Raw genomic sequence first — 25,429 nt, forward strand, 5'->3', positions numbered from 1 at the left:
TTTACATATCACAAACGCCTTGGATCAATCACGCTTTATTTACCGTTCAGCTCACGGACACGAAATATATATATATATATATATATATATATATATATATATATATACATATATATATATATATATATATATATATTATATATATATATATATATATATATATATATATATATATATATATATACAGTGTTCGCGGTGACTTTTTTCTCCTCGCGTACGGCATACGCATTAGTCTGCTAAAATTGCGTAATGGCTGGATTTGAGTGCGTAATTTCACTTCCGCACTCGATTGATGAAAAAACTGACAGCAAAATACAATGTGCCGTTGAATAAACCTACACTACATATTCGGATTGTACGATGTAACATTATTTCAATGAAAACAGTTTAACGAACAACTTGAACAATGTTGAAACGTAACAGCGAAGGGTATACATGCAACCGTCACAACACATCGGGCAACCCAAAAGTTAGAGTTATGGCAGCTTATCCAGACGGTTTCTGGACGTTTCGGCACCAAGTCGTTTCGGCCCAAGACGTTTCGGCCTTCCAATTTCAGGCCCAAGTCCGAGTCGTTCGGCACCGCAACCCAAGACGTTTCGACACCGCTGAAGGCTACCTGTGGGAACTAGTGCTGGAGCGTAATGTTACAAATCAAAGTACTAAAAAGTATAGTGTCAACTAAACATTCACGTACATGCTTAATCTTTGTGAGAACATGGGAAGAGAACGTAAGAAAAAACTTCATATCATTTTCAAATCTGTGACACAAGTTTATCGATATCAATAGCCGCCGACACGGAAAAAGTTTGAAAGCGGTTAGGAAACACCACGGCAAAATTCAAACAAAACACACATAAAGTACTGGTCAGAACACAAAGGTCACGCTTACGAATATGACGGATCAGTCAACTAATTACTAAATAGTTTGAAAAAAAATCGAAACACAGATGCCGAAACGTCTTGGGTCGCGGTGCCGAAGTGACTTGGGACCGGAAATTGAGAGGCCGAAACGACTTGGGCCGAAACGACTTGGTGCCTGAACGACCAGTTACCATCCAGACACTTCTGCAGTGTTCAAAATTTATCGGGATTCCGACGAGCTCTACCAATGAATCATTTTTTTCACGGACTCGTAGAGCAAAGTTGAAAGAAATTAAACAGATTTGTCTGCTTCGACGCCATGCTGCATGTGTGCTTGATCAAAATTTGGGAACTACGCGATGATCGTGCATGGTTGGCATTTATATAATTTGTCGCAACATTTCTGTCAATCACTCACTTTCAGAAACTATCGCTCGCCTGAAAATTAGCAACGTAATTCATTGCACAGCTGACATGATAACGTGCCTAACGTGATAACGTGTGGACTACGATGCCGATTTTTCAGACAACGCCCAGAGAATCCGAAACTTTCCACACAAAATGAGTGTTTGACAGAAATGTGTTGCAACAAATTCGTCTGGCTGTCGCCTAAGCTCAGTCGTGGGGAGTGCTTTCGGTGTTATCCTTTGCGTATAGAAAACGCATAATGATGAAAAAAATGCGTAGAGAGTCAATTTCAATGCGTAAATACGCACGATTTTTGCGTAAACGCGAACTCTGTATATATATATATATATATATATATATATATATATATATATATATATATATATATATATATATATATACCAGAAAGACACTTTATATACTCTGGAACATGTATGTTGTGTATTTTCTGCAGCATTATCGATGTGATCACCCCCTTACACACATTTATAATATAGTAAATATAGCAATTTAATCAAATTACACATTATATATATATATATATATATATATATATATATATATATATATATATATATATATATATATTATTTATATATAATTGATGCTCTGTTTAAATATACATTTATATACACCTACACATACATACATACATACATACATACATACATACATACATACATACATACATACATACATACATACACACATACACACATACACACATACACACATACACACACATACATACATACATACATACATACATACATACATACATACATACATACATACATACATACATACATACATACATACATACATACATACATACATACATACATACATACATACATACATACATACATACATGCATGCATGCATGCATGCACACATACACACATACATACATACATACATACATACATACATACATACATACATACATACATACATACATACATACATACATACATACATACATACATACATACATACATACATACATACATACATACATACATACATACATACATACATACATACATACATACATACATACATACACGCATGCATGCATGCATGCATGCATGCATGCATGCATCCATCCATCCATCCATCCATCCATCCATCCATCCATCCATCCATGCATTATATACTCTGGAACATGTATATTGTGTATTTTCTGCAGCATTATCGATGTGATCACCCCCTTACACACATTTATAATATAGTAAATATAGCAATTTAATCAAATTACACATAATATATATATATATATATATATATATATATATATATATATATATATATAATTGATGCTCTTTAATATACATTTATATACAACTACACATACATACATACATACATACATACATACATACATACATACATACATACATACATACATACATACATACATAAGTACATACATGCATACATACATACATACATACATACATACATACATACATACATACATACATACATACATACATACATACACACACACACACACACACACACACACACACACACACACACACATACATACATACATACATACATACATACATACATACATACATACATACATACATACATACATACATACATACATACATACATACATACATACATACATACATAATGATTTTTATTCATGTTTTTGGATATAACTTAATGTACGTGCGTGTAAGTAAGGTGTGCATTATGTACTTTTTCGCTTCGTTGCATGTTGACAGAGCCTGCTTTAAGGGTCAGTTATGCTAATTTTTTCACTGTTTTTCTTTTATTCTATTTCCAAGGCATGTTTATATACTTAGTATTCAGCTTGTCAACTCAGCTTGTACATGTGTAGACTGTATTGTTATTGTTGACAAGTGAATTCTGATCCTTACCAGAATTCAAATGTAAACAATAACAGTGCATTTTGAACATAGGTTGACAAGCTAAATAGTGGGTGTTGAAACATTCTTTGGGGAGTGAGGTAAGAACGTGCTGTGGACACACAAGATAAAAATAATGCAAAAATCATCAAAAGTTAGCATTACTGGCCCTCTAAATTTTCCAATATTATCATTTTCTCTGTCAGGACATCTTGGAGAACTTGAAATATGGTCCGATGGTACAACCCTGGTGGTGCAGACCCCTCGGGCCGAATTTCGAGCACCAGCCGGGATACGGGAGAAATTCAAAGCTGTGATTTTATTACTTCGCAATCCAAATGACCTGGCAATTGCGGTCCGTAATAAAGCGAAGGTAACACTCTGACGGAATCGGAAGTGTTCAACAGCACTCTGCTATCCAATGACAGTAAGGATGATTCATACGTCTTGCTTACACAATGTACACACGGCAAATTCTAATGAGTCCAGAGATATGTGATCTGTGGTACTCCAATGCAACTGACAATTTCCTTTTGAATGAAAGAATGTCAATTTTAATTGCAAAATATCATAATACATGTTCTAATAGATTTGTAGGGTATCTCGTCGAATGGTGTGGAACATCCACTATAATTCGATCAATATACACTTAAAATTAACAAGTAGAAGGACGAAACATAAAATTGTTTTAAAACTCACAGTATAAAAGCAAAGGAAATAAACAACATGTTATAAAAACTCATCATAAAAAACCACGAAATTTACGAACAAAAAGAGGAAAAGGTGAGTTTTCCGTTTATTTTTAAAACCGTCCAATGTTTGAACCGTTCGAATATAAAAATATGTAATGGCAGAGAATATCATAAGCGAGGTGCAGAAATTGAGAAAGCCCAATAACCGTAATACATTGTGTTTCTAATTGGCTGATACTAAATTTGCAACACTGGAATGACAGCGAAGTGTTCGCCGAGTACATAAAGGTTATTGCATATTTTAGTAAGAGATGGACACCTGATTGACACCCATATTTATTGCTTGTCCCCTTTGTTGATTGACAGCATTTTCAACTGTTGCCACAGTTTTAAAAAACAAAAGTTGCCTCGATTTACCGAAACATGCAATAACCTTTATTCCGAGAACCAGCTCATAGAAATGTACAAGCGAAATAGAAAAAACAGACATCAATGACAAAGACAATAAAAAACTACCTACAAACAAAAACACCTGGATAATACAATACAGTCAAGCCTCTAAACACAAGTAAAACCCTATGAAATAATCAGACAAAGCTGAGCAGACTAAAGTGTTCGTACTTCTGATCAATCTAGAGATAAAAACCAGCCCGAGCTGCACGCTGTTTACTGTCAAAGGTCAAAATGCGATTACGTACAAGTTATGTCGCATGTACATAACTTGTCGTATACAACGTGATGTTTCTTGCTTGCACCGGCAACCCTTGAATCAAATTCTCACTAAGAAGATCATAGAGCTTGATTCGGCATGGCTGATCCATTCTGCCGAGTGCAACAGTGACTACAATGTACGAATTCAATGCATATTGAGTTCGAACACATCGTTGTCTCCGTTTTACAGTTCTCGGGTCACAAGAATTGAAACAATCGGGACGTAGATGTAATGGGAAGACTCCATGTTGTCATATTTAGGTTGTTTTACCGGGACAAACGTGTCATGTCAGTTTTTACTTGTTAGCCGACAAGATTACAAGTCTCTCTGAACATCTCAGAATTATGACAAACGCTAACCTTGACCAAACTTCTGACCGCTGACATTCACTCTACATGTTGAACAGTGGGCATTGCTATTATTCATTATTGATTGACACACACATTTTTTGATAGTCCCCTATGCTGATTGACAGCATTTTCAACTGTAACCACAGTTTTCCAAAGTTGCCTTAATTACTGAAACATGCAATTTTCACCAACCGTCGCAGCAAAGACCCCTGCACAAACACATAATCGATTCTGTTACTCTCAGTGCAAAATGCGATGAGGATTCAAATTTATTTATGATTATTTAAAGGCATAGCGCGTCTCGAAAGCAGACTGAAGCTTTTGCTTCAACTTTCCTCAGTGAAACCTTAATCCTCTCTCACCAAATCAAGAAAAAAAAGGGAGGGATCACAATACAAAGTATGGATCCAGAGAAACAAATTACTAAACACTTCAGTACCGATACTTGAAAAATCAAAATGGCCACCATCCCTCTGTGAACTCTATGGGAGGTAAAATAATACTTTCGGTATTCGAAAAAAATAAAACGGTGAATATGTTTCTTACTCCAAGAGTTTTAGAATGAGCCCTAAAAAGTGATAAATCAGAAGAGAATTGTAAAAATTGAGAATTGGAATATCTGTCCCGAAGGCACTTTCTACCTTAATAATGAACATTGTTGCTTAATCCATTGTTTCGGTATTAGAAATTATGTTTCCACGCATCTTGTATATTGTACATGCTTTTTACGGTCATCACATTTTCGGATATGACGTGTTCCGAGCTTCTTTACTGGCGTAGCTTTACTCTCTTCTGTCTTTTATTTTTTACAGAGTGGATTCAGGAAGTAAGATGGCGGGGGAGCTTGTATGAGAAATTTGTCAACTCATGGTTTGGTTTGAATGTGCCGATACTCGTCATTCATTATGAAAATGTTCGAGAAGATCCCATCAGAGAGGTGACACGTGCAGTCAAGTTCCTTAATCTAACAGTTGACGAAAACAGAATAGCTTGTGCCAAGGAGAGTGTAGAAGGATACTATCATCACGACTACTCGGACAAGACAAAAATATACGAGCAAGTTTTATCGCCAGAGATGAAAACGTGGGCAACGAAGGTTATGCGAAGGGTGTCTGACATCCTGGTCAGCCACGGACAAGACCCTGTTCCCTGGGGAAAGTTGCCACCTCAAACATTACCACCCCCTGAAAGTGGGGGACAACAAGAAGACAAAGCGGATTCACAGGACAAAGCAACGTGATGCCTAGTGTATTTGAGTTACATCCATGGTTGTTTACTTCGAATTGACGTGTTGCAAATTCGCTATCCACATGCCCTTGCCATCAGTAGTCCAACAACATAGATGAAAACTGGCATTAGGATTACGAAACAAAGCTCTTCATATTGTTTTTGAATGAAAAGCTGAAATTTAAACTTGAAGGAATATGAACAGCGCAAATTTAAAATAATTATGATAATTGAAGAGAACTTGTTTTATTCTTCGTTTTTTTTTTAATTTTTATATGTCAGCAAAAATACATTTTCGAGCAATTGTCTCTGAGCGAATGTATGTATTTTTGTAATCAAGGGTCATCGCAATGTTTTCTACCCTTGTCTTTGCTTGTGTTGACACGATATTGGAACTAATTTGGGATAATCGGATGGTGAAATAAGGTCGGTTTAATCTGGAAATGTAAGCTCATCTGTTTTTTCTTTTTAAGTTATATATACTTGTTTCTTCTGAGCAATTTGTAATATTGGAACATTCAGCTATACGGCACCCAGTTTTGATGAATTTGAAAAATATGAAGATCCAATTATCCCAAATTATTCCTATCGTGTTTGTAGTAGCCACGACATATTAATGCCAAGGAACTTTTAGCAGAAAATTGTTCTTCAGAAGAATTAAACTCGTTGATAACAATGATAATAGTCCGGTAACTGTTGTTGTTTATTGTATGGCAATTACCCTTATAACGCACATACTTCTACTATCTTGTCAGGGAATGTTGAAACCACCCCCTCGGCGAAAACTAGCACACCGGTGGTACTATTTAATATTTTATGTTAGTTGCTTGTGTTGGGCATTTTTATAGTGCTTATATGGCTATCAGTGAACAATCGCCAGAAACGTTTCTATTGTTTTAATGAATTATATATATTAAGGCGAACACTTGGCTAATTCGGCGGAGGGGCACCCTGGAGAGATCAAATTACGAAGCACACAGTGCCGTTCATATATATGTACTGTATACATTATGCTAACACTGAACCGTCGGGACTCATTGCACAAAGCGAGGATAAAAAGGCTCGTACGCAAAACAAGCTTTAATATTCATCCTCATATTTCAATTGACAATTCTCGTGTCCCTGTGAGTAAACTAGCCTGATAGCGTTGAGGGATTTAGCCCTGCCGCACATGCTCACTTCGATACGTTGGGCTTGATGGATTGTGTGCGGATGCTGAGTGTTATACTGTATTAAGGTAGTGACTCAGTTTGGTTGACACATATTTTCAATCAAAAGTTTCACATAGAAAACAGGGTCTCACACCCAACATGTGGTAAATTTTCTAATAGGTCTATATTTGAAGAAGGTAAAAATTTTGTTTAGTTGTCAAAACATGCATTGGTATGTTTGTTTAAGTCAAAAACATGTGATTTTGAATTTTTTCACTTAAAAGAGTATAAGTAAGAATTGGCAGCACCCCTAAGTGATCTGTTAACGGCACTAGACAGCTGGATATACAGGGGAAAAACCGTGTTTTGGATTTTTGAAATTCGCTTTTGTTTCTGCACAGTGAGCCTTCGAAGTGTGAACTGTCGGATTTTCGCATAAATTATCGGCTTTGTTCACGTTTGTCAAGTTATCGTCACTTCAGGGGGGTTTATCAAAAATCTAAGACACGGTTTTCAGGTCTATTCATGAAGTGTTAGCATGCGAAGAATCGGGGAAATCCGCCCACGCGTCGCCGACTTACACTCATTTGAAGGTGCGGATACACAGCAAAAATCGGAACTGAGAAAATCGACGATTTGTGTAAACGTCCCATTTTTCACACAAAATCGCCGAAAAAAGTCGGATTTTTGTGCGTTTCAAAAAAAATTGTTCGATCTGGGTCTAGGTTAAATATTGGGCATCAGGTTAGAGAATTTCTGACAAGTCCTAAACATTAGTTCGCCTAAAAATGATGAAAATTGTGCTTAGAAACGTGAGGCTGGTCAGCGTAAGCGGTGGGTACTATTTACACGATAAACACTAGAGAGATAATTCAGGGCATAATCTGTTTGTCAAATACGTATCTAGCTTATAATTATATTAACTGTACACTGTTTGGTAACGGTTAGAGTCTGGTTACAAGACGAGAAAAGTTTTAAAAAATCATACAGCCGGAATGGTTTACGGGTCTGCGTTCTGCCGATGACGCGCGCTCGCTCTCTCCCTAGCGCTCGACTTCCGGTCTCACAGCCCGTAATTTATGCACGTACCAAGTGTGAAATGGTTGCCCAGTTCATTTTAGTGCCGATTTTGTGCCTATAGTACAAGCACGGTCCTCCACAAAAGAGACCGTGGTACAAGACGTCACTTGCTTGCTTGCTTGCTTGCTTTCGGAGATGAGACGACCAACTCTCGATGCTCTAAAAAATTCTGTAGTTGAGAAGTTCAAGGAATGCGGGAAAGTCGCACTTGTTTCTGTGGTTTTCACATGTGATCTGCTAGCTGCAGTCCTTTTGCTCACCATAAAAAATGACCGGGTTTTCGTGCGCTATTTCGCTTTCCACTGTGACATGTACTATTATGGCCTCGGGTATGAAACCAAAATCAACTTCAGTTACACGTAAAAGCATGACTTAAAATAAACGACTGAGGCGATACTCGACAGATTCACTCATTGTAAAATTGAAACGGCGACATATCGCGACACCCAGCGACACTCTCTTGACCACAGATAGAAATTGACAGGCAACGATCGTGAAGCGACGTTTCGCGTACGTTGCTGTGCTCTAGACCTACATAACAGTGTCGGATTGACAAATTGGACAAACCATGCTTCCTACATCCATGGACAAACTAAGTCCAAGACAGTGTCCAGATATGGGCTGCTGTTATAGAACCATATTTTCCAGTGAAGATTAAATAGATTCTCTTTGGACGGCAGTGTAATCTATAGCCCGCGTACGATGCTATGTGTTCCGCTACAGCTAATCGCCTCGCTCACCACAACCCTGCAAAGACCCGTACGTAGGGTCGGTGACTTCAAATCCATTTTGGAACTTGACGTAAAAAGCCAAATTACTGTCGAAATTCAGCGTTCTTGGGCCCAAGTCGTATCCCTGCCGACCTCAGCTACTCGATCGCTTCCAAAAATGCCAGTCTTTTATTCACTTTTCGTAAATAACCGTCGATGTCGGCAACTCTCTCGCTAGCCCTGTGTACTATGCTGTGTGTTAGCTGTAGCGGCCAACACACAACATCGCGTCCATCAGCTTTCCATTTTGCTTCTTCGGCCCCCGTTTGCGTTTTCTACACTGCTTATACTGCCGGCAGTCATCAGCCATGTTGGATAGCGTCTCTTATGAAGACGTGCGCGCATGCGCAACATCGTGCGTAAAAATTTACATAATCTCCTCAAGGTATAACGATAACGCTGACAGTAATCCGGACCGTTAAAACAAAAAGAAAATAATAACTCGCGCAGTGGTTAGAAGGCCGTGTTTTCACTAAAATTTAAGACATTTTCCAGTACAATGTTACCTCACAGTTTTCTCTAATAAAAAGATCATATTTCAGGGGTTCAGAATATGAAATAATCACAAAATCGCTAAAATTTACAAAGGAACCCTAGTCACTACCTTAAGACCACTTTCTATTCCTCGTTAATTCAGGGTTCTGTAAATTACAAACAATTTCACAACTGAAGGTTTCAATTGCAAATATATCATAAATTGCTGCATATCGCTTACGCCGTATACGCGTACGCTTATTGATGAAAGAAAAGATCGTTAGGCCAGAGAAAAAATCTTGTTCATCGGATTTTTGGACCCAGGAGCGGCGAGCGAAATGTTTTAAAAAATTTTCTTAGGCCAAAAGTAACCGCGGTCCATCGGACTCTTTTGCCGAGATGCAGACAAGGCAAAATAATCTTTTCCCCTTTTAAGCTAACCAGAAATATCTCAGACAAGATACACTGATACTAGTTATTGAATTCAACACTGTATTTCTCAACAATAACACAGCGAATTACAGTCGGTGTTTGCACAACACATTCTGAGTATTTCAACATGCTGTCATAATAAAACTGATATGCACAGCTAATCACTGAAATCCAGAAGTATGAATTTGCCGAAATAAAAAAACATTTCAAATCGGGCAAAGTAGAAGAAGCGGCGATTCCGATGAACATTTTTTATTTCGTTCTGGCCTTACGTAATAAGCAGTTCCGTAATCTTTACATAATGTGGGTAAGGTCATTCAATCGCTTCAGCTGTCCATGATTCAATCCATTGGTATAGACTTGGTTTCCGAACAGCATACAGGCAACGGGAACATCCCGGGTTGGCAGGGTGTGCGTGTGCTGCTATGGTCTCGCAAGAACTTTTTTGGCTTTTGTTTTATTTAAATAATTTTGTCTTTGATATTCCTGATAAAAAAAATTTACTAGCAAACTTGGATATCTTGGTCCTAGTACATGTTTTGTAAAGAATTTCTTCTTCATTGTGTCATATATTTGTCCTATGATAACTGTAAACTAAAATTAGTCACATTATTAGGATATTCTGATGTAAGCGGATATTTTTTGTCGTTCCCTTTCTTGGGCAACTTAAAAATAACAGTAAATATATCATAAGCATTAATGAGGTGATAATTATGGTGACATCGAAGTCGCGAACGAAATTTTCGTAGTCATTCAAGGATATGCAGAGGACAAAACTGACTGTGGAAACTTATATTGTTATGCTTCTTAGCCGGGAATACATCAGAAAACAAAAGTGCAGCTATTGTACGTAATCCATGTAGCGTGGCAGTTGCAGAGAGAAATCGTCGATTAACAGAAATCAGACATCAATGACTTATTGGAATAGCTGTATGTTTTAAATTTGATAAAGGTATGGATTTATGAGTGGCAGGAAGACCTAACGTTTGAAACGATTAGAACTAATTTGGGATAAATGGAGTTTCATATTTTTTAAATTTCTCAAAAGTGTTAGGTGCAGATAGTTGAATGTTGCAATAATACAAATAAAAACAAGTGTGTAATGTAAAAAGAAAAGCAGATGAGATAACATTTGTAGATTAAATCTGCACTACCTCACCATCCAATCATCCCAAATTAGGTCAAATCGTGTTCGTTTGTAAACATTTTGCCTAGCGTCCTCTGACCGCCTATTTTCAACCTCAAAAAGTTAGTGACAACGATGGCGACTACATTCACAGTCACAGTCCATTATTCGACAATTAGTACTTTGTAAACGTTGGTGATCATGTCCGTTAACTTTATCGATACCTTCAGAAATCTGATTCAAATCTGTTCAAATCTTAAAGACAATTACATTTTTATGTGACTTTTAGGATGATGTCGTCATGTTGGCCTCAAACGTACGATAGGTTTTTTTTTTTTTTTTTATCTTTTATTGTAAAATATCATCCCAACTGACGGGGGAAATCCCCATATACAACAAATCTGCTCTTTACATTAATCTATTAATTCTCTCAAAAGCATGCAGTATGTCAACTTTTAAGTGCATCTCTTTAAGAAGATTGTATCTTACATTGAATTCGTTTTTGAAAACAGTCTCGATAGGTACATTTACATTTGCAATCCAGTATTTATGGATACTCCATTTTCCAACTAAAATTAAAAATTGTACAGATTTTCTATGTGTGTCAGTAACGGTACTTACATTACACTCTGTGAAAATAATATTTGATGGTGATATTTCAATTTCTTTCCCTACAAATCTTTTAATAACGTTTTTTGCTTTGGTCCAGCATCTTACAGCAATTGAACAATTTAAAAATCTATGTTCCAAGGAATCTATTTCTTGGCAAACTGAACACAGCATTGTATCTTTTATCTTCCAAAAATATAAATATTTGTTACATGGGAGTAGACGGTGCAAAAGCTTCCATGGAACTCTCTCAGTTAAGTTCATTTGTAATATCATACACATTTTTCCAAATAAGGTTGATTTCTGATTCTCTAGGAGTTACATTTAAATTGTGAAACCATTTCAAAAGCTGGTACATAGGGGGTTCTGTACGCTTTCGTATGAGAATGGAATACAGTGTCTTACATGTCAATTTGTTCAGGGGAATTTTAATATAATTTTCATTGCCAACACCTTGTTAAAAGTATAAAAAAAGTTGACATAAGGCCTGCGCTGAAAACTGACCACAAGGCTGTATATTTTGAAATAGTCCCTAAGAAAAACGACAGAGGAGCTGGCACCTGGAAGTTCAATAATTACTTGCTCAATAAGGAAGATTACGTAAGCAGTATGCGAAATATTATTAGATCATGTAAAATCAATTACGCAAATATTAGTGCAAAAGTCAAATGGGATTTGACGAAAAAAGACATAAAGGAGTTTACAACTGTCTATTCTCATAACGCTACAAAAAGCAGTAATCGTACTATACTGGAATTGGAAAAGCAGTTGTGTTCAGCAGAAAAGCGTATGATTTATGAACCATCAGATATCAATATTGAGGTTTACAGTACAATTAAAAAACGTCTGGAAGATTTGTACTCCATGCTGGCCGAAGGTGCACAAATTCGCTCTAAAGCGCGTTGGGTGGAAAAAGGCGAGAGAAGTACAAAGTATTTTTTAAGTTTAGAAAAAAGTAACGCAACGAAGAAAGAGATGAAATCACTTTGCACAAGTGATGGCACGCGCGTGTTTGATACAGAGGAAATTTTACGGGGTCAGAAGAAGTTTTACAGTGACTTATATAAGGCTAAAGATAAAGATGTTTCATTAATGGATTTTCTTGGTGAAACGCCCATTCCCCAACTCTCGGACGACCAGAATAGTATTTGTGAAGGCGAATTATCAGAAAATGAGTGTCTTGCAGCCCTCAATAGCATGGCAGTAAACAAATCTCCAGGCTCAGATGGTTTAACTGTTGAATTTTACCGTTGTTTTTGGCATGAAATTTGTGATTTGTTAGTCGCTTCTTTAAACGAAGCCTACAGAAGTGGTGTCATGTCAGTCTCTCAGAAACGAGGTGTGCTGACTCTCCTTTATAAAAAGGGTTCAGAAGATGATTTGAATAACTGGCGTCCAATTTCCCTTCTCAACACAGACTATAAAATAGCTACCAAGGCCCTGTCCAATCGATTAAAACTTGTTCTTCCATCTTTAATCCACAGAGATCAAACAGGCTATTTAAAGGGACGTTTTATAGGCGAGAATATTAGACTGATTGCTGATATCTTTCACTATTCGAAAAAACACAATAAAAATGGTGCTACAATTTTTGTTGATTATAAAAAGGCTTTTGATAGCGTCAATTGGAATATATTAATGAAGTTTTACTTGCCATGAATTTTGGGCAATCCTTTCGTCAGTGGGTGAAAACACTTTACAATGACATCCAGAGCTGTATTCTGTACAAAGGTTGGTGCTCTGATACTTTAATCTTCAAAGAGGTGTCAGGCAGGGCTGTTCTTTGTCAGCCCTGTTATTTGTATTGGCGATCGAAATATTGGCATGTAAAATTAGGTATGACAAAAGCATCAAAGGTTTTAAATTACCTGGTCAAAACAACACAATTCGTGAAGCAAAGATTTCATTATTAGCAGATGACACAACTATTTTTGTTGAAGATATTGCCTCTGTTGAATCAGTTCTTACAGTTATGGAAAACTTTCACAAATGTAGCGGGTTAAAGCTGAATAAGAAGAAAACGACAGGGGTTCTGTTGGGCAAGTTTAGACACAAGGTTGTGAAAGTTGGTAACATTAAATGGACTACAAACCCTGTGAAAACACTGGGTGTATATTTTGGTTATGATGATATACTGTGCAAGAAATTAAATTGGGAAGAAAAAGTGAAATCACTCGAAAACTTGTTAAATTCTTGGGGAAGGCGCCACCTTACAATTTATGGGCGTATCGTTATTTCAAAATCTCTTGCTGTATCAAAGATAATGTACCTTGCTTCTGTAATTGGTATACCAGAAGATATCTGTCAGAAAGTCCAAAGTCTTATTGACATCTTTGTCAAACGATTATTTCAAACAAAGTGCTTGAAAGAGGTTACAAATGTGGAGGTACCAAACATATCAATGTAAAATGTCAAGTGCAAGCACTGCAGGCTATGTGGGTGAAAAGATTAGTGGAAAGTAAAGACACGACATGGACAGCGTTACCATGGTCGTACTTTTATCTTGATAATAACACAAATTTATTACAGCAACACTCTCTATGGCGTGTTGTCCCAAACTGCATTGTAGCTGCTTTACCAGTTTTCTATATTAATGTTTTGAACGCTTGGTATGATGTGAATCACAGTGTGGACCATGTAGATCGTCACTTCTTAATTGGCTGGTCTAGGAAATATTGTTGTTTTTACTCCATGGTTTCTACAGATGATAATTTTGAGGTTTCTGCCAACGTACGATAAGTTTTGTTAGACATCTCTGGTGCTATTCTGCAATTTCTCAGGGATATAGTCATGAAAGGAGTTTTACATCACTAACATTTTCAATGGTCATTCAGTGATCCTTTCACAGCGATCCTAATAACATTTTATATAAGTTATAGTTTGTTACATTAAAAAGACGTGTCTTTGATTCATATTGATCATTGCCACTGAGGGCAGCATGTATCACTGAAATCTCATTGGTATTATTTGTAGAGAACACCTGATGCATAATATGCCCCGCCGTTTGCCTCCGAGTTTAAATTACAGTGAATTTCAAAATAGCTTGGAATTCCAACGTGCTTGGGTGATAAGAAAAACGCTTCTGCCGATTGAAAATGACGCCACCTGCATTAAACAGTATTATTAACGTTCTCCTTTGATAAATTTTGCAACAACTTAACCCAATATGGAGTTACTCATGTTTTGGTTGGTAGGGTGTTTCATGATTTTGAAAGACACGCGAGATGGATACCCAGCCCATAGACAGTAGAGAAACTCTCTACTGTCTATGCCCAGCCCCACCCTACCAAAAGTAATTGAACGCTTCCTAATCTGACAGCCGGCAATTATCAACCAATTGTTAGAATATAAATAGCGATCTTGACATTAATATAGTAGTATACACTAACTTTATTCGATAACACTTAATAATTCCCGGAGGAATTTAAAATGGTTACATAACGGAAATAAGATTTACTTAGGAATTAAAAAGGGAGGATGAGCTAGCAAAGTAAACAATGGAGAAACGGAGACTTAGCGGAGTTTCTGTCTTGTAAAAAGACCATTTTTTTATAAACCGAGCTACTTTGATAATACTATGTACAATCATTTATGAAATATTTCTCGTCTTCTATTTGATTTAAACAGGTAGGACACCTTTTTTTTTCTACATGACTTCTTGTGTGTCTGCCTGTCTCTATTTTTAAAATGTGTGATCCCAGTCTAAATTTACTCAGTATATTTCTTAATAATAATAATAATTTTGTAGATTTATTAGGTATTCTTCTAAACTAAATTTATGTTTTATAATCTGTATGTCCTTAGTTTATTTTTTGATTTAGAACCTGGTCTGTTATCATTGTAATGATCGCTCTTCCATTGAGTTATAAATGAATCTTTTATTTTGATGTGTATCTTATTCAAACTAGATGTTGATAACTTGGTGGAGAGAACATCTGGGAGTCTACATCAGACGTTTTTATAAGTGACTCAGTTGTTAGATACCATTTCCTTTTCATAAATGAGTTAAATAAAAGTGATTCCCTCAAAACATTATTGTGAGATTCTACCGTGTGATTATAGTATCTAAGTAATTGGTTTTTGACAAAAGCATCTAATGGGTAACGGCCTAGTTCGCCGTAAATATCCAATTCTGGGGATGATTTTGGAACTCCTAAAATATAGCGACAAAAATTCAAGTGTACATCTTCTATAGGCGAATTATCATTACATTCATCTTCCCAAACTTCGCGGCCATAAGTCAAAATAGGTTTTATTAGTTTATTAAATAGAGAAAGCATCAATGGTACACTAAGATTAGAATTAGAGGCTAACTTTCCTTTCAGTGTTAAGATTTTTCATAGCCTCTAGAACTAGTCCAAGATAATTAAATTTCTTAGTGGTTTCGAGTTCACTTCCTCCCATATAAAGTATTTTGTCAAGTAATTTATTGCCTTTATTAAAGATCATTACTTTTGTCTTTTCAGTGTTAGCAGTTAGTTGCCATCTTTTGGGTTATTCATGGAAGATATCACGGCTATTTTGGAGACCAGTCTTGGAAGTAGATAAAATGACAATGTCGTCTCATTAGGGGGATCACATGCATGAGTGTTAAAGATTGTTGGCAAATCATTTATAAATATATTATAGAAATAACGGACGACGCGCTGACCATTAACGTTTATTTGTGGGCAAGGGCGAGAGGAAAGCCAAAAATAAACGTTATTGGTCAGAGCGGAGTCTGTTATTTCCATTATATTATCAGCGAACCCAAGAAAACCGTCAACATTTCCGAAAATTTCAGGAGCGAACGACAACTGGGCCCCAGAAACTGAGCACTACGCGACGCACTGTCACGTGCGCTGTAAAAACTTGGCAAATCCAGAGATGTTTTCAGAAAAAAGTATCTTAACTTGACCTACAAGTACTCCATTTTATTTTGTGATTGATTATGATTTACGTTTGAGCTGTAAAGTTACGATACTTTGAGTTGTTAATCTTATTATTCATATTCACGGGCATGTGAAAAAACCATTACTGTGTATTTGTGGACAGTCGCGTGGTTCAGGTCGCCCAATCAAAATGCGACGGACAGGGCATGGTAATATAATATATAAAGTAGGGTTTAAGTTATGCCGTACGCTTATCAGCGAAAGAAAGAATAGTTACGTAAACAATCTCCACATATACAGCCATTGTGGGAAGTCATTACATGTCTTTGTCTCCAGGATCTCCCTACTTTTACAAATTGCCTGGCGTAGTTGGCAACATACTGTTAATTTATGTGTACTTCATTGCATCCAGTCTATGCCGATCACCAGATTTGAATTAGTTTTTTCATGATAACCTCGAAACCTACTCTATTGTTAAATGCATGACAGGAGCGTTTTCATAAATATATGGGTGTGTCTGTTTAAGGGTCGACCATTTCGTCGGGGTGGGTGGTCAGATTTGGAAAACCTGAAAAGCAAAACTTACTACTTTTTCCCGGCAGTCCTTCTTTTGCAAAGCAATATCACTCAACCGTGAAAAAATGTGTTTGAGGATATATAGGAATGCAACGCAAACCAAAGAAGATAATTTGGAACATTTTGGAAGGCGGAAGTTTCATTAAAATATTCTCACCACCCGGTCTGAACTGTATGCGGGCCATTCCCAAACAAATTGTGCAGCTAAGTTGATCCGCAGGTTATCCATGGGTTAAATATATTTTGCACTCTTCTCACGTTTCATCCATGTACGAATCCATTGGCCATTGTCAGTCAGACCACACCCCCTCCTTGGTTTGACAACCTTGGATATTTTCTCCATTTGCGTTTCGATTTCTTTCATGGAACAGAGTGACACTCTAGCATGGGAATATCAACATAACGTACAGCAGTCGTTTGATTGCTGGGCGTTGCATTTTTTACTCATTTTGTACAGTTTTGCAATAAATTGCGAAGTCACAACACATTTTGAATAATAGTTTGAAAAGAAATATAGAAAAGTAAAGACCTTTTGAATTGTTAGTGCCTTTGTATTTGCTTATGCTCTACATGTTTCTCACTTAACACGATTGGAACTAATTCGGGATAATTGGATGGTGAAGTAATGTCGATTTAATCTACAAATATAATCTCATCTGCTTTTCTTTTTATATTACACACTTGTTTTTATGAGTAATTTGCAATATTGCAACATTCAGCTATATGGCACCTAACACGTTTGAGAAATTTGAAAAACAAGAAAATCCAATTATCCCAAATTAGTTCCAATCGTATTACTTGTGTATTCAAAGACATTAACTTGTACAAATGTTTTGATTCTTTAGTACATTTGCTTTTATTTTTATCGAAGTATGGTATAACACACCATTAATGTGATACGAAAATGTCGCGCCTGCAAAAAAACCCCCGGCATATATAGAATGTATGGGAGGCACCGTGGGGTAGCGGTTAGGGTACCGGACTCATTATTGAAGCGAGTGCGAGTCCCCGTATGTCCGGAGTAACGGACTCACTGTCAAAAGATGGTGGGTTCGAGACTCCAGTACGGTGTTGTGCCCTTGAGCAAGGCACTTTACTCCTCATTGCTCCATTGGGTAGTGGGTTATGGGTATCTCATCCTGTAATTGGGCTCGCGTGTTGGATGAGTAATTAAATAAAAAAATGGATAAAATATCTGAACGGGCATTAGGGGTTGTAATAAATTCTATTATGGAATATTGAGATCAATAATCATACCCATTGCATCAACGTAGGCTCTGTTGGCAAATTTTACCATTTGAATTTCGGTTGCTCTGAGAACCAAAAAGGTCAAAGTCTAATGACTTTTAAAGATGGTTTCTACGATATATAATGATAGTCTACTGTATTGACGAGCTCCGTGTTTTGTTCCTTTACAGTCCTGAAGACTGTACGAGCTTAAACCAGGAAACTATATGAAAATGTCTCAGCTAGATTCGCAACTCGGGCAGCAATCTGTTCTATCCTACTCACCTCTCTCTGGTGGATACTCTTTATCTATATGGTACCTGAAGTGTTTACAAAGCAAGGTTCCGTTGGTAACTTTGGGACGTCCACTAAAAACTCTGTGCATAGAACTGACAGTGAAGATACGGCCTCAGGTAAGCTCTTTAATTTGGTCTCTTATGAAACGTTTACCTTTTCCTATACAAAGCTATTCTTTACTGGATGGCGTGACTTATGTCAAGTTTACAGTAAAATTTTATCAAGCTATAAGTGTCTGCTTGATTCAGATCAGATTTTTTTATTCAAATGTATGGTGAAAGTGTAAAGCGTAGTTGAATAAGAGATGCTTGTGGATGCCGAGCCATGTGAATTAACAAAACGCTTCTTTATTTTTTGCATTGTTCTCAGTGTTACATTTTGAATGGTGTATCAATGAGGTGTTATAGTGAATCGGAGGTGTCTTTAGTTTATTAGCTGTCATGTCCAATATTTGCTTTACCTATAAGGTAATTTAAAGGATAAGTGGAGAGATGTCATATTATCGATCATGACTGCAGTATCTCTAAAATCTTCACATTCTTCGCTGACCTACATCTGGAATAATGTGATTTCGCCATCCGTATCCATTCTATTGGTACGGCGTGTTTACTTATATTACTCTGTATCATTCAGTTTCTTTTATTTTTAAGTATATGAAATGTTTCCTTTTGTTTTAGAAGTCTGCCATATTTTAATAAATCTGCAACAGGTCATTTCTTATAAGTTCGATCCTACACAGATGATTTTCTGCATGATATAAAACAGAAGAAGAAACTGTATTTATAGTGGAATTCAGAAAAAAAATGAAGAGACACAATAAAGTAAAGCTACAGATTGGTGTAACATAAATCGATTAAAATACGAAACAAATGCACGACGAGTGAAAACTGGTTGGAGGTCCCTCGTCCTATCTTACTCGTATAACGAAAACGTAATCCGTGATACGATTCTAGTATTGCAATACTGTTAGTTCATGGTTGACGTGTTGTTTTTTTTTAAAGCGTTATATTAAACCTGTAGCTAAAATGCACATTACTCAATCAAGAAAGCAAGCGCTGTAGTTGTCAGTGAATCCTTTCTTTGATTAACGTTTGCCAGTGAATATATTCCACAAGGGTATGATAATGATTAAATTAACAACATTTAACCAGATCATACACTCATTGATGTTGCGGTGAAAAGCTAAAATGCAGTAAAGTACTCTTAAGTTATAGATATTGATGTCCCTTTTCACGGGTTCTCGATTAACTCAATATTTTCTGTCATTTCAGATTGCTCAGTTCGTTTGGCTGCCCCGGGCACATTTCCCGTCATAGCACTGGCAAGCCCACCTGGTTCAGGGAATACTTGGACCCGTCATTTGATACAGCAAGCGACAGGTTTCTACACCGGGTCAGAGTACAACGTTGAGCATTTAGCGAAAACCGGTAAGCCTGGCAAGATTGAGATGTAGTTTTCTGTATGCTTGAAAAAAACATTTTCATTTGTAGTCTATTGATGACTAGTACTTTGTGTTTCTTGTTGTGAACATGTACTATAGTTGGTACCAATCTACATGCACAAACGCTAACTTTCGACAAATTTTTGACATCCGAAACTTTTTTTCATAATTGTAATTATACCATAAGCAGATAGTCAAGACAAGCCTCACTGAAGAATTATCAAACTGCAGGAAATGCAAGCCATATTTTTTCTTATAAATTGCTGAAATACGAACACAACACGATATCTCATTGAAAAGTAATCGTAACAATAATATATCGAAATTTAATTGATTTTCCGAATTTAATTGTTTGAAAGAAATGTTCCTTTTCAGATTAATCAAGGAACAAGTTATTTAGTAATTTGAAATAACTGTTTCCTCGTGATTTGTGCTCTTACATCGTTTTGTTTAATCAAAGCAGAACTATTTGAATATGCTAAAAAGAGAATTGTTATCACTGTACTTGGACCGGTTTCATAAGTCGTGCAAATATTTCATCACCATTAAGCAGGTGACGGTGATAATGATGTCGCTGATCGCGAAATTATCATTACTCTTTCAAGGATATACAGGTGAACTTGAAGATTGGACAACAGGCACAACACTGACTGTGAAAACTCACTTCGCTAGACTTTCTGAACCGGGAATGCATGAGAAAGCTAAAGCAGCAATTTTACTGCTACGTAATCCATGTAGCGTGGCAGTTGCAGAGAGAAATCGTCGATTGACCAGAAATCAGACATCAATGGCTTATTGGAATAACTCTTTGAAATATGACAAAGGTATGAATGTGTGAGTGGCAGAATGATCATTTCAAAATATCTATTCCAGTGTCCTCAGCTAACTGTCTTTTCTATCGATATCTTGGAACCTCAAAAAGTAAAAGTTACCTTAGTAACAGCGATGGCAACGGCAGTCGGCAAAATGCACTTTCTCAAAATGTAAGTTTATCGATGCCTTCGGAAACTTATTCAAATAGTATGCAACATATTAACATCACAACATATTAACACGAAAGGATATTGTGCTGGGTTTGATGCAACGAGGTAATGATGACATGGAGACGGCATCTATGTTACACCTTCATATTGGTGAAGGATATAGCTATAGCTGTCCAGGTTATTTTTCCTTGGTGGGGGGGGGGGGGCAGCGTGTTTGAAAAGACTCTAACCAAAGTTTACCACGTATGAATTATATGAATTATAGAATAATGATGAATCTTCCGCTGCACAAAATTGTATGTATCCGGACGGAAAGATCTACCGACCAGACGTTGTATACACTCTAAATCAGTCAGAATCGATGCATGGTCCTATTTTAAAATCAGCATTTGTGTGTTGGCTTTGTACCATTGTAAATTTCACAATAAGAGGGACTACCTTTGACATGCAAAGTAGCTACTAAAAGTGACGAAAATCACTATTCCATGTTAATGTACTTTAAATACCCTATGAAATGCTTGAAGTTTAATATTCAATGGATCTATCTATTATCCCCTCTTTCTTAACTCTGAATGTTGCTTTATATTTCACAGAGTGGTTTCGCGCTGTTGAATGGCAAGTGCATCTTTTCGAGAGATTCGCCAACAATTGGTTGGAACTTGGCATACCTGTACATGTAGTCTTCTATGAAAATATCCAAGAAAACGCAGTGCGTGAAATGAAGAGAATTGTAAAGTTTGTTAATTTGACAGTTGATGAAAACAGAATGGCTTGTGTCCGGAAGAACACGGAGGGAAACTATCATCGCCAGTATTCCAGCAAAGCAAAGCTGTATGACGAAGTTCTTTCGCCGGAAATTAAACGCTACTCACAAATGGTGATGGAAAGAGTATCTGTATTCTTGGTGAAACACGGACAAAATCCTGTACCCTGGAGGAATTTGCCTCCTGAAGTGCTGCCGTTTACATAAAGATTAAGGCTCTTTATATTCAAGTAGCTAATCTCAAATTAATAATCGCTATGGGTCTTGCCTTAATCCTCCAAAAGCATTTTTATGTTATACGAGTATGACAAATACGGGGATGTGTCGTTCTGATCGGAACGAGAGCTCACGCCATCTTATAAGTGAAATATTCATGTAATAGTCCTAACCGGGGCCCCTCAACTCGCATAGTAACTGGAAATCAAAAGAAAAGTCGTATAACAGGGACAATGCAGAACTAGACCATACTTAACAATTACAAGCATTTATATTATTTTCAATGGTGTCATCCCTGTCCAAAATCACGCGAGTTTCCATGTTTGAGTTGTTGTATCGTTGAGAAATACATCGATCCCAAACATCCTCAACCTAATGTTAACTAACCTAGCAGTTAGAGGCCCTTGGTGTACCTGCACTGTATCTCGTGAGAGAAGTTGACGACTGAATCATTAGTTTTGAATATATTGGAGTAGGACGAAAGCGACGAATCTAGGGACACGATACTCATTTTTTTCTTAAACGTAGAGAGCATCAGGTTAATATAGGGTGATTCTATATGCTGCGGACCTCTATCAGGCTCAAAACGAGTTTCATTTTGTTAAGCTATCAGATAGACAGTGACACTTTGTCATGAAGATTGCACAGTCAGGCAAGAAAGAAATGTAAAAATTGACTTTTGAATAAAATATTCAACCATGTCTGAAAACGAGGATACATTTTAAAGGGTTACAGAGGTCTATACCGACTACTGATTGTCTAAGCGACAATGCTTCATTAAAGAGTTACAGAGCTTGGATTGTACTTTGCTCTTCCTGCACTCAAAAGTTGTTTTTGTCCAGGCCTGTGTAATTTCCATATGATAGTAGCAAACAAAAGATGTATACTCGGGTGACAATGATGATGCTGGAATCAATGAAGATGGTAGCTGCGCATGCGTTGTAATGGAGAAGTACACTGACCTAGTACACTGTACATACTAGATCTCGAAGAAAAGCAGGGCCTTTCAATAATCCCCTTTTAAAAACTATCTACTGTTGATTGACCAATCAGAGTGCTCAATTCAGGGTGTTTTATTTACTCGTAAAGCCTTGGTCACCAAATTCCAGAAACGAATGACAGCGCCGTAGTAAAGTACTGTCCAATCAAAAGTGAACATGTCATATTCTGTAGACATCTGGTACGTTTTAATATTCAAATTTGGTAACACAGCGGAAACCAGCTGCATCAAAAAATCTGCTGTGCCCTAGGGCATTTATATAATGTGCCCTAGGGCATTTATAGGATGTTCCATTACATTGGAAGGCTATTTCACAAATAAAAGTTTTAATTCATATCCTAAACATGTTACATTGACTAAGGGGACGGTTGACGTAAACACATTGAAAACAAAAATATATCAGTTAGGGGCGATAGTTTTTAAGTCGGATAAAGCCCGAGTACGAGGGCTCTTCTGGTATATAAAGTCCAACCCTACGATAAAATGTCTCGGCCTGCGGCCTCGAGATTTTATCGTTGGGTTGGACTTTATATACCAAAGAGCCCTCGTACTCGGGCTTTATCCTATACTTTAAGGTAAATATATTTCCCCATCCGCTCTGTGTATTGGTTTCGCTCATTAAGTTTTTGCTGAGTTATCAAAGTCAAAGTTGGATTATTAAAGGAAAACAGTAAAAAAAATATCATTACTGCAGCACCGGTACTTCTAGATGTACTAATAAGTCGAGTAAATGTACCGTTTTACCACAGTTTTATATTTTAATCGTACTTTACGTTCAATGCTTCAGCAAAAACTGAATGAGTTAAACCCAAATTACTTGGGCGGCTTTTGTTGTGGATATACCAGCAGTCGGGCAGCTGGCGATGAATTGATTTTAAACATACAGAATACGGGGTTAAGTTTTTTATAGTTGGTAGGGTGTTTCACTGATTTTGAAAGACACGCGAGATGGATGCCCAGCCCCACCCTAGCAAAAATCATTGAACGCTTCCTAATCTGACAGCCGGCAAGTATCAATCAATAGTTTGAATATAAAGAGCGATCTAGACATTAACATAGTAGTATACAATGGCATTCATGTATACAAACTATTCAATACCCGTGTTCTGGTGTGCCATGGTGCCACGTCCATGGAATGAGGTAGCAGCGTTCTGGTGAGTTTCTCTCATTCAAATGTCCATCTGTTCATGTCTGTGGTTTTTTAGTCCATACGCTTATAGTCATGATCGTTTGCTTGATAATTACATGAGATGTGTGAGAGAACACGACAAAAACGAGGCTCGAAATTCAGGAGTCAACTAACTTGATCGCGTTCAGCCCCACTGCACACGTTTCAGGTCAATGCGTTGGTCTTGATCACAGCATGGATGTAAAAAATAGCACAGTCCCTCCACACTGTGTCTTGATGTAAAAGTCGATTTATGGAGGGATTTGTGCAAATGATGAGTGTCATACTGGTCTAAAATTGCTCTTTATCCCTCGTTAATTCCTGCTTTTGGAATATTACAAACCATTTCAACATTCTAGGCCATGTGGCGATTCTTGTAACATAACCTTCTTACTTTTGTACAACTTTGGGTGGTATAAAGATAAAATTAACATCAGCACATTCTTCTAAACCTCGCTACTCCGCCGAATAAAAACCAAACAAAACAAATATGCCGTTCATGGTCGAGCATGTAATTCGTCAATTGACAATATACATGATCGACCATAAACGGTTTGAGAATTAAGTTCCTGCCCGATTTCATACTTTTTATTGACAAAAATCTTGTAGCAGGACGTCTAAATACTTGACAGAAATCCTAAATTACACATAGAGACTTGTCGGGTAGTGTCAAAGCGTTGTCATACCAGTATCTTCCGTATTTTCACAGAATTTCTAGTAAATACTTTGCGTCGATGTGGCTTTAGTTAAAGGTTGTCATTGTTTTTGACCAACAGTATATTAGTAAACTGCTGCGTCAGAGGTACATGTATTCAACATTTCTATAGAGACCCTCTTTCTATTGTCTTTTCTATCGCATAAGCGTTTGCAACTTAGTCAAGTAGTTTTCATTGTTATCTTCGACGGAGAAGTTTTTCCATGCTCTGTCTATATCAGTTTCAGCCCCAATGAATTTGAATTAAAAACCCCTCAGAATTCCGTCGTCCCTGGCGTCTTCAAAGCAAACTATCCCCTCACCACGGTCACTCTAGGGGTAGTCCCCTCCACCTTCCTGACCGAGCGCATTTGTATAGAACAGTGCTTATGCCGTACGCTTATTAGCG

General features: G+C 37.1%; 1 protein-coding gene across 12 annotated transcripts in view; it reads left to right on the forward strand.

The window, feature by feature from the left end:
• LOC139137209 (sialate:O-sulfotransferase 1-like) overlaps positions 1-25,429 on the forward strand; it is a 52,304-nt gene that overhangs the window by 21,136 nt on the left and 5,739 nt on the right. For 5 of the 12 annotated variants that reach the window (XR_011553337.1, XR_011553339.1, XR_011553338.1 and 2 more), the window contains 2 exons: positions 3,368-3,588; positions 5,728-6,824. The exons of 2 other annotated variants lie outside the window; for them this stretch is intronic. Coding sequence is in view for 1 of the 10 variants with exons in the window: in XM_070705197.1 (XP_070561298.1) it covers positions 18,772-18,871; positions 20,027-20,182; positions 20,802-21,020; positions 21,773-22,149 (852 nt within the window). In the remaining 9 variants the exon portion in view is untranslated. Of the gene's footprint in view, positions 1-3,367; positions 3,589-5,727; positions 7,380-9,753; positions 10,166-18,649; positions 18,872-20,026; positions 20,183-20,749; positions 21,021-21,772; positions 22,824-23,992; positions 24,313-25,429 lie in introns of those variants that run through there. 5 more of the 12 variants (XR_011553346.1, XR_011553347.1, XR_011553343.1 and 2 more) reach the window with 4 other exon arrangements.

The sequence above is a fragment of the Ptychodera flava genome, chromosome 7 (assembly GCF_041260155.1).
Source record: "Ptychodera flava strain L36383 chromosome 7, AS_Pfla_20210202, whole genome shotgun sequence".
Lineage (NCBI taxonomy): Eukaryota > Metazoa > Hemichordata > Enteropneusta > Ptychoderidae > Ptychodera > Ptychodera flava.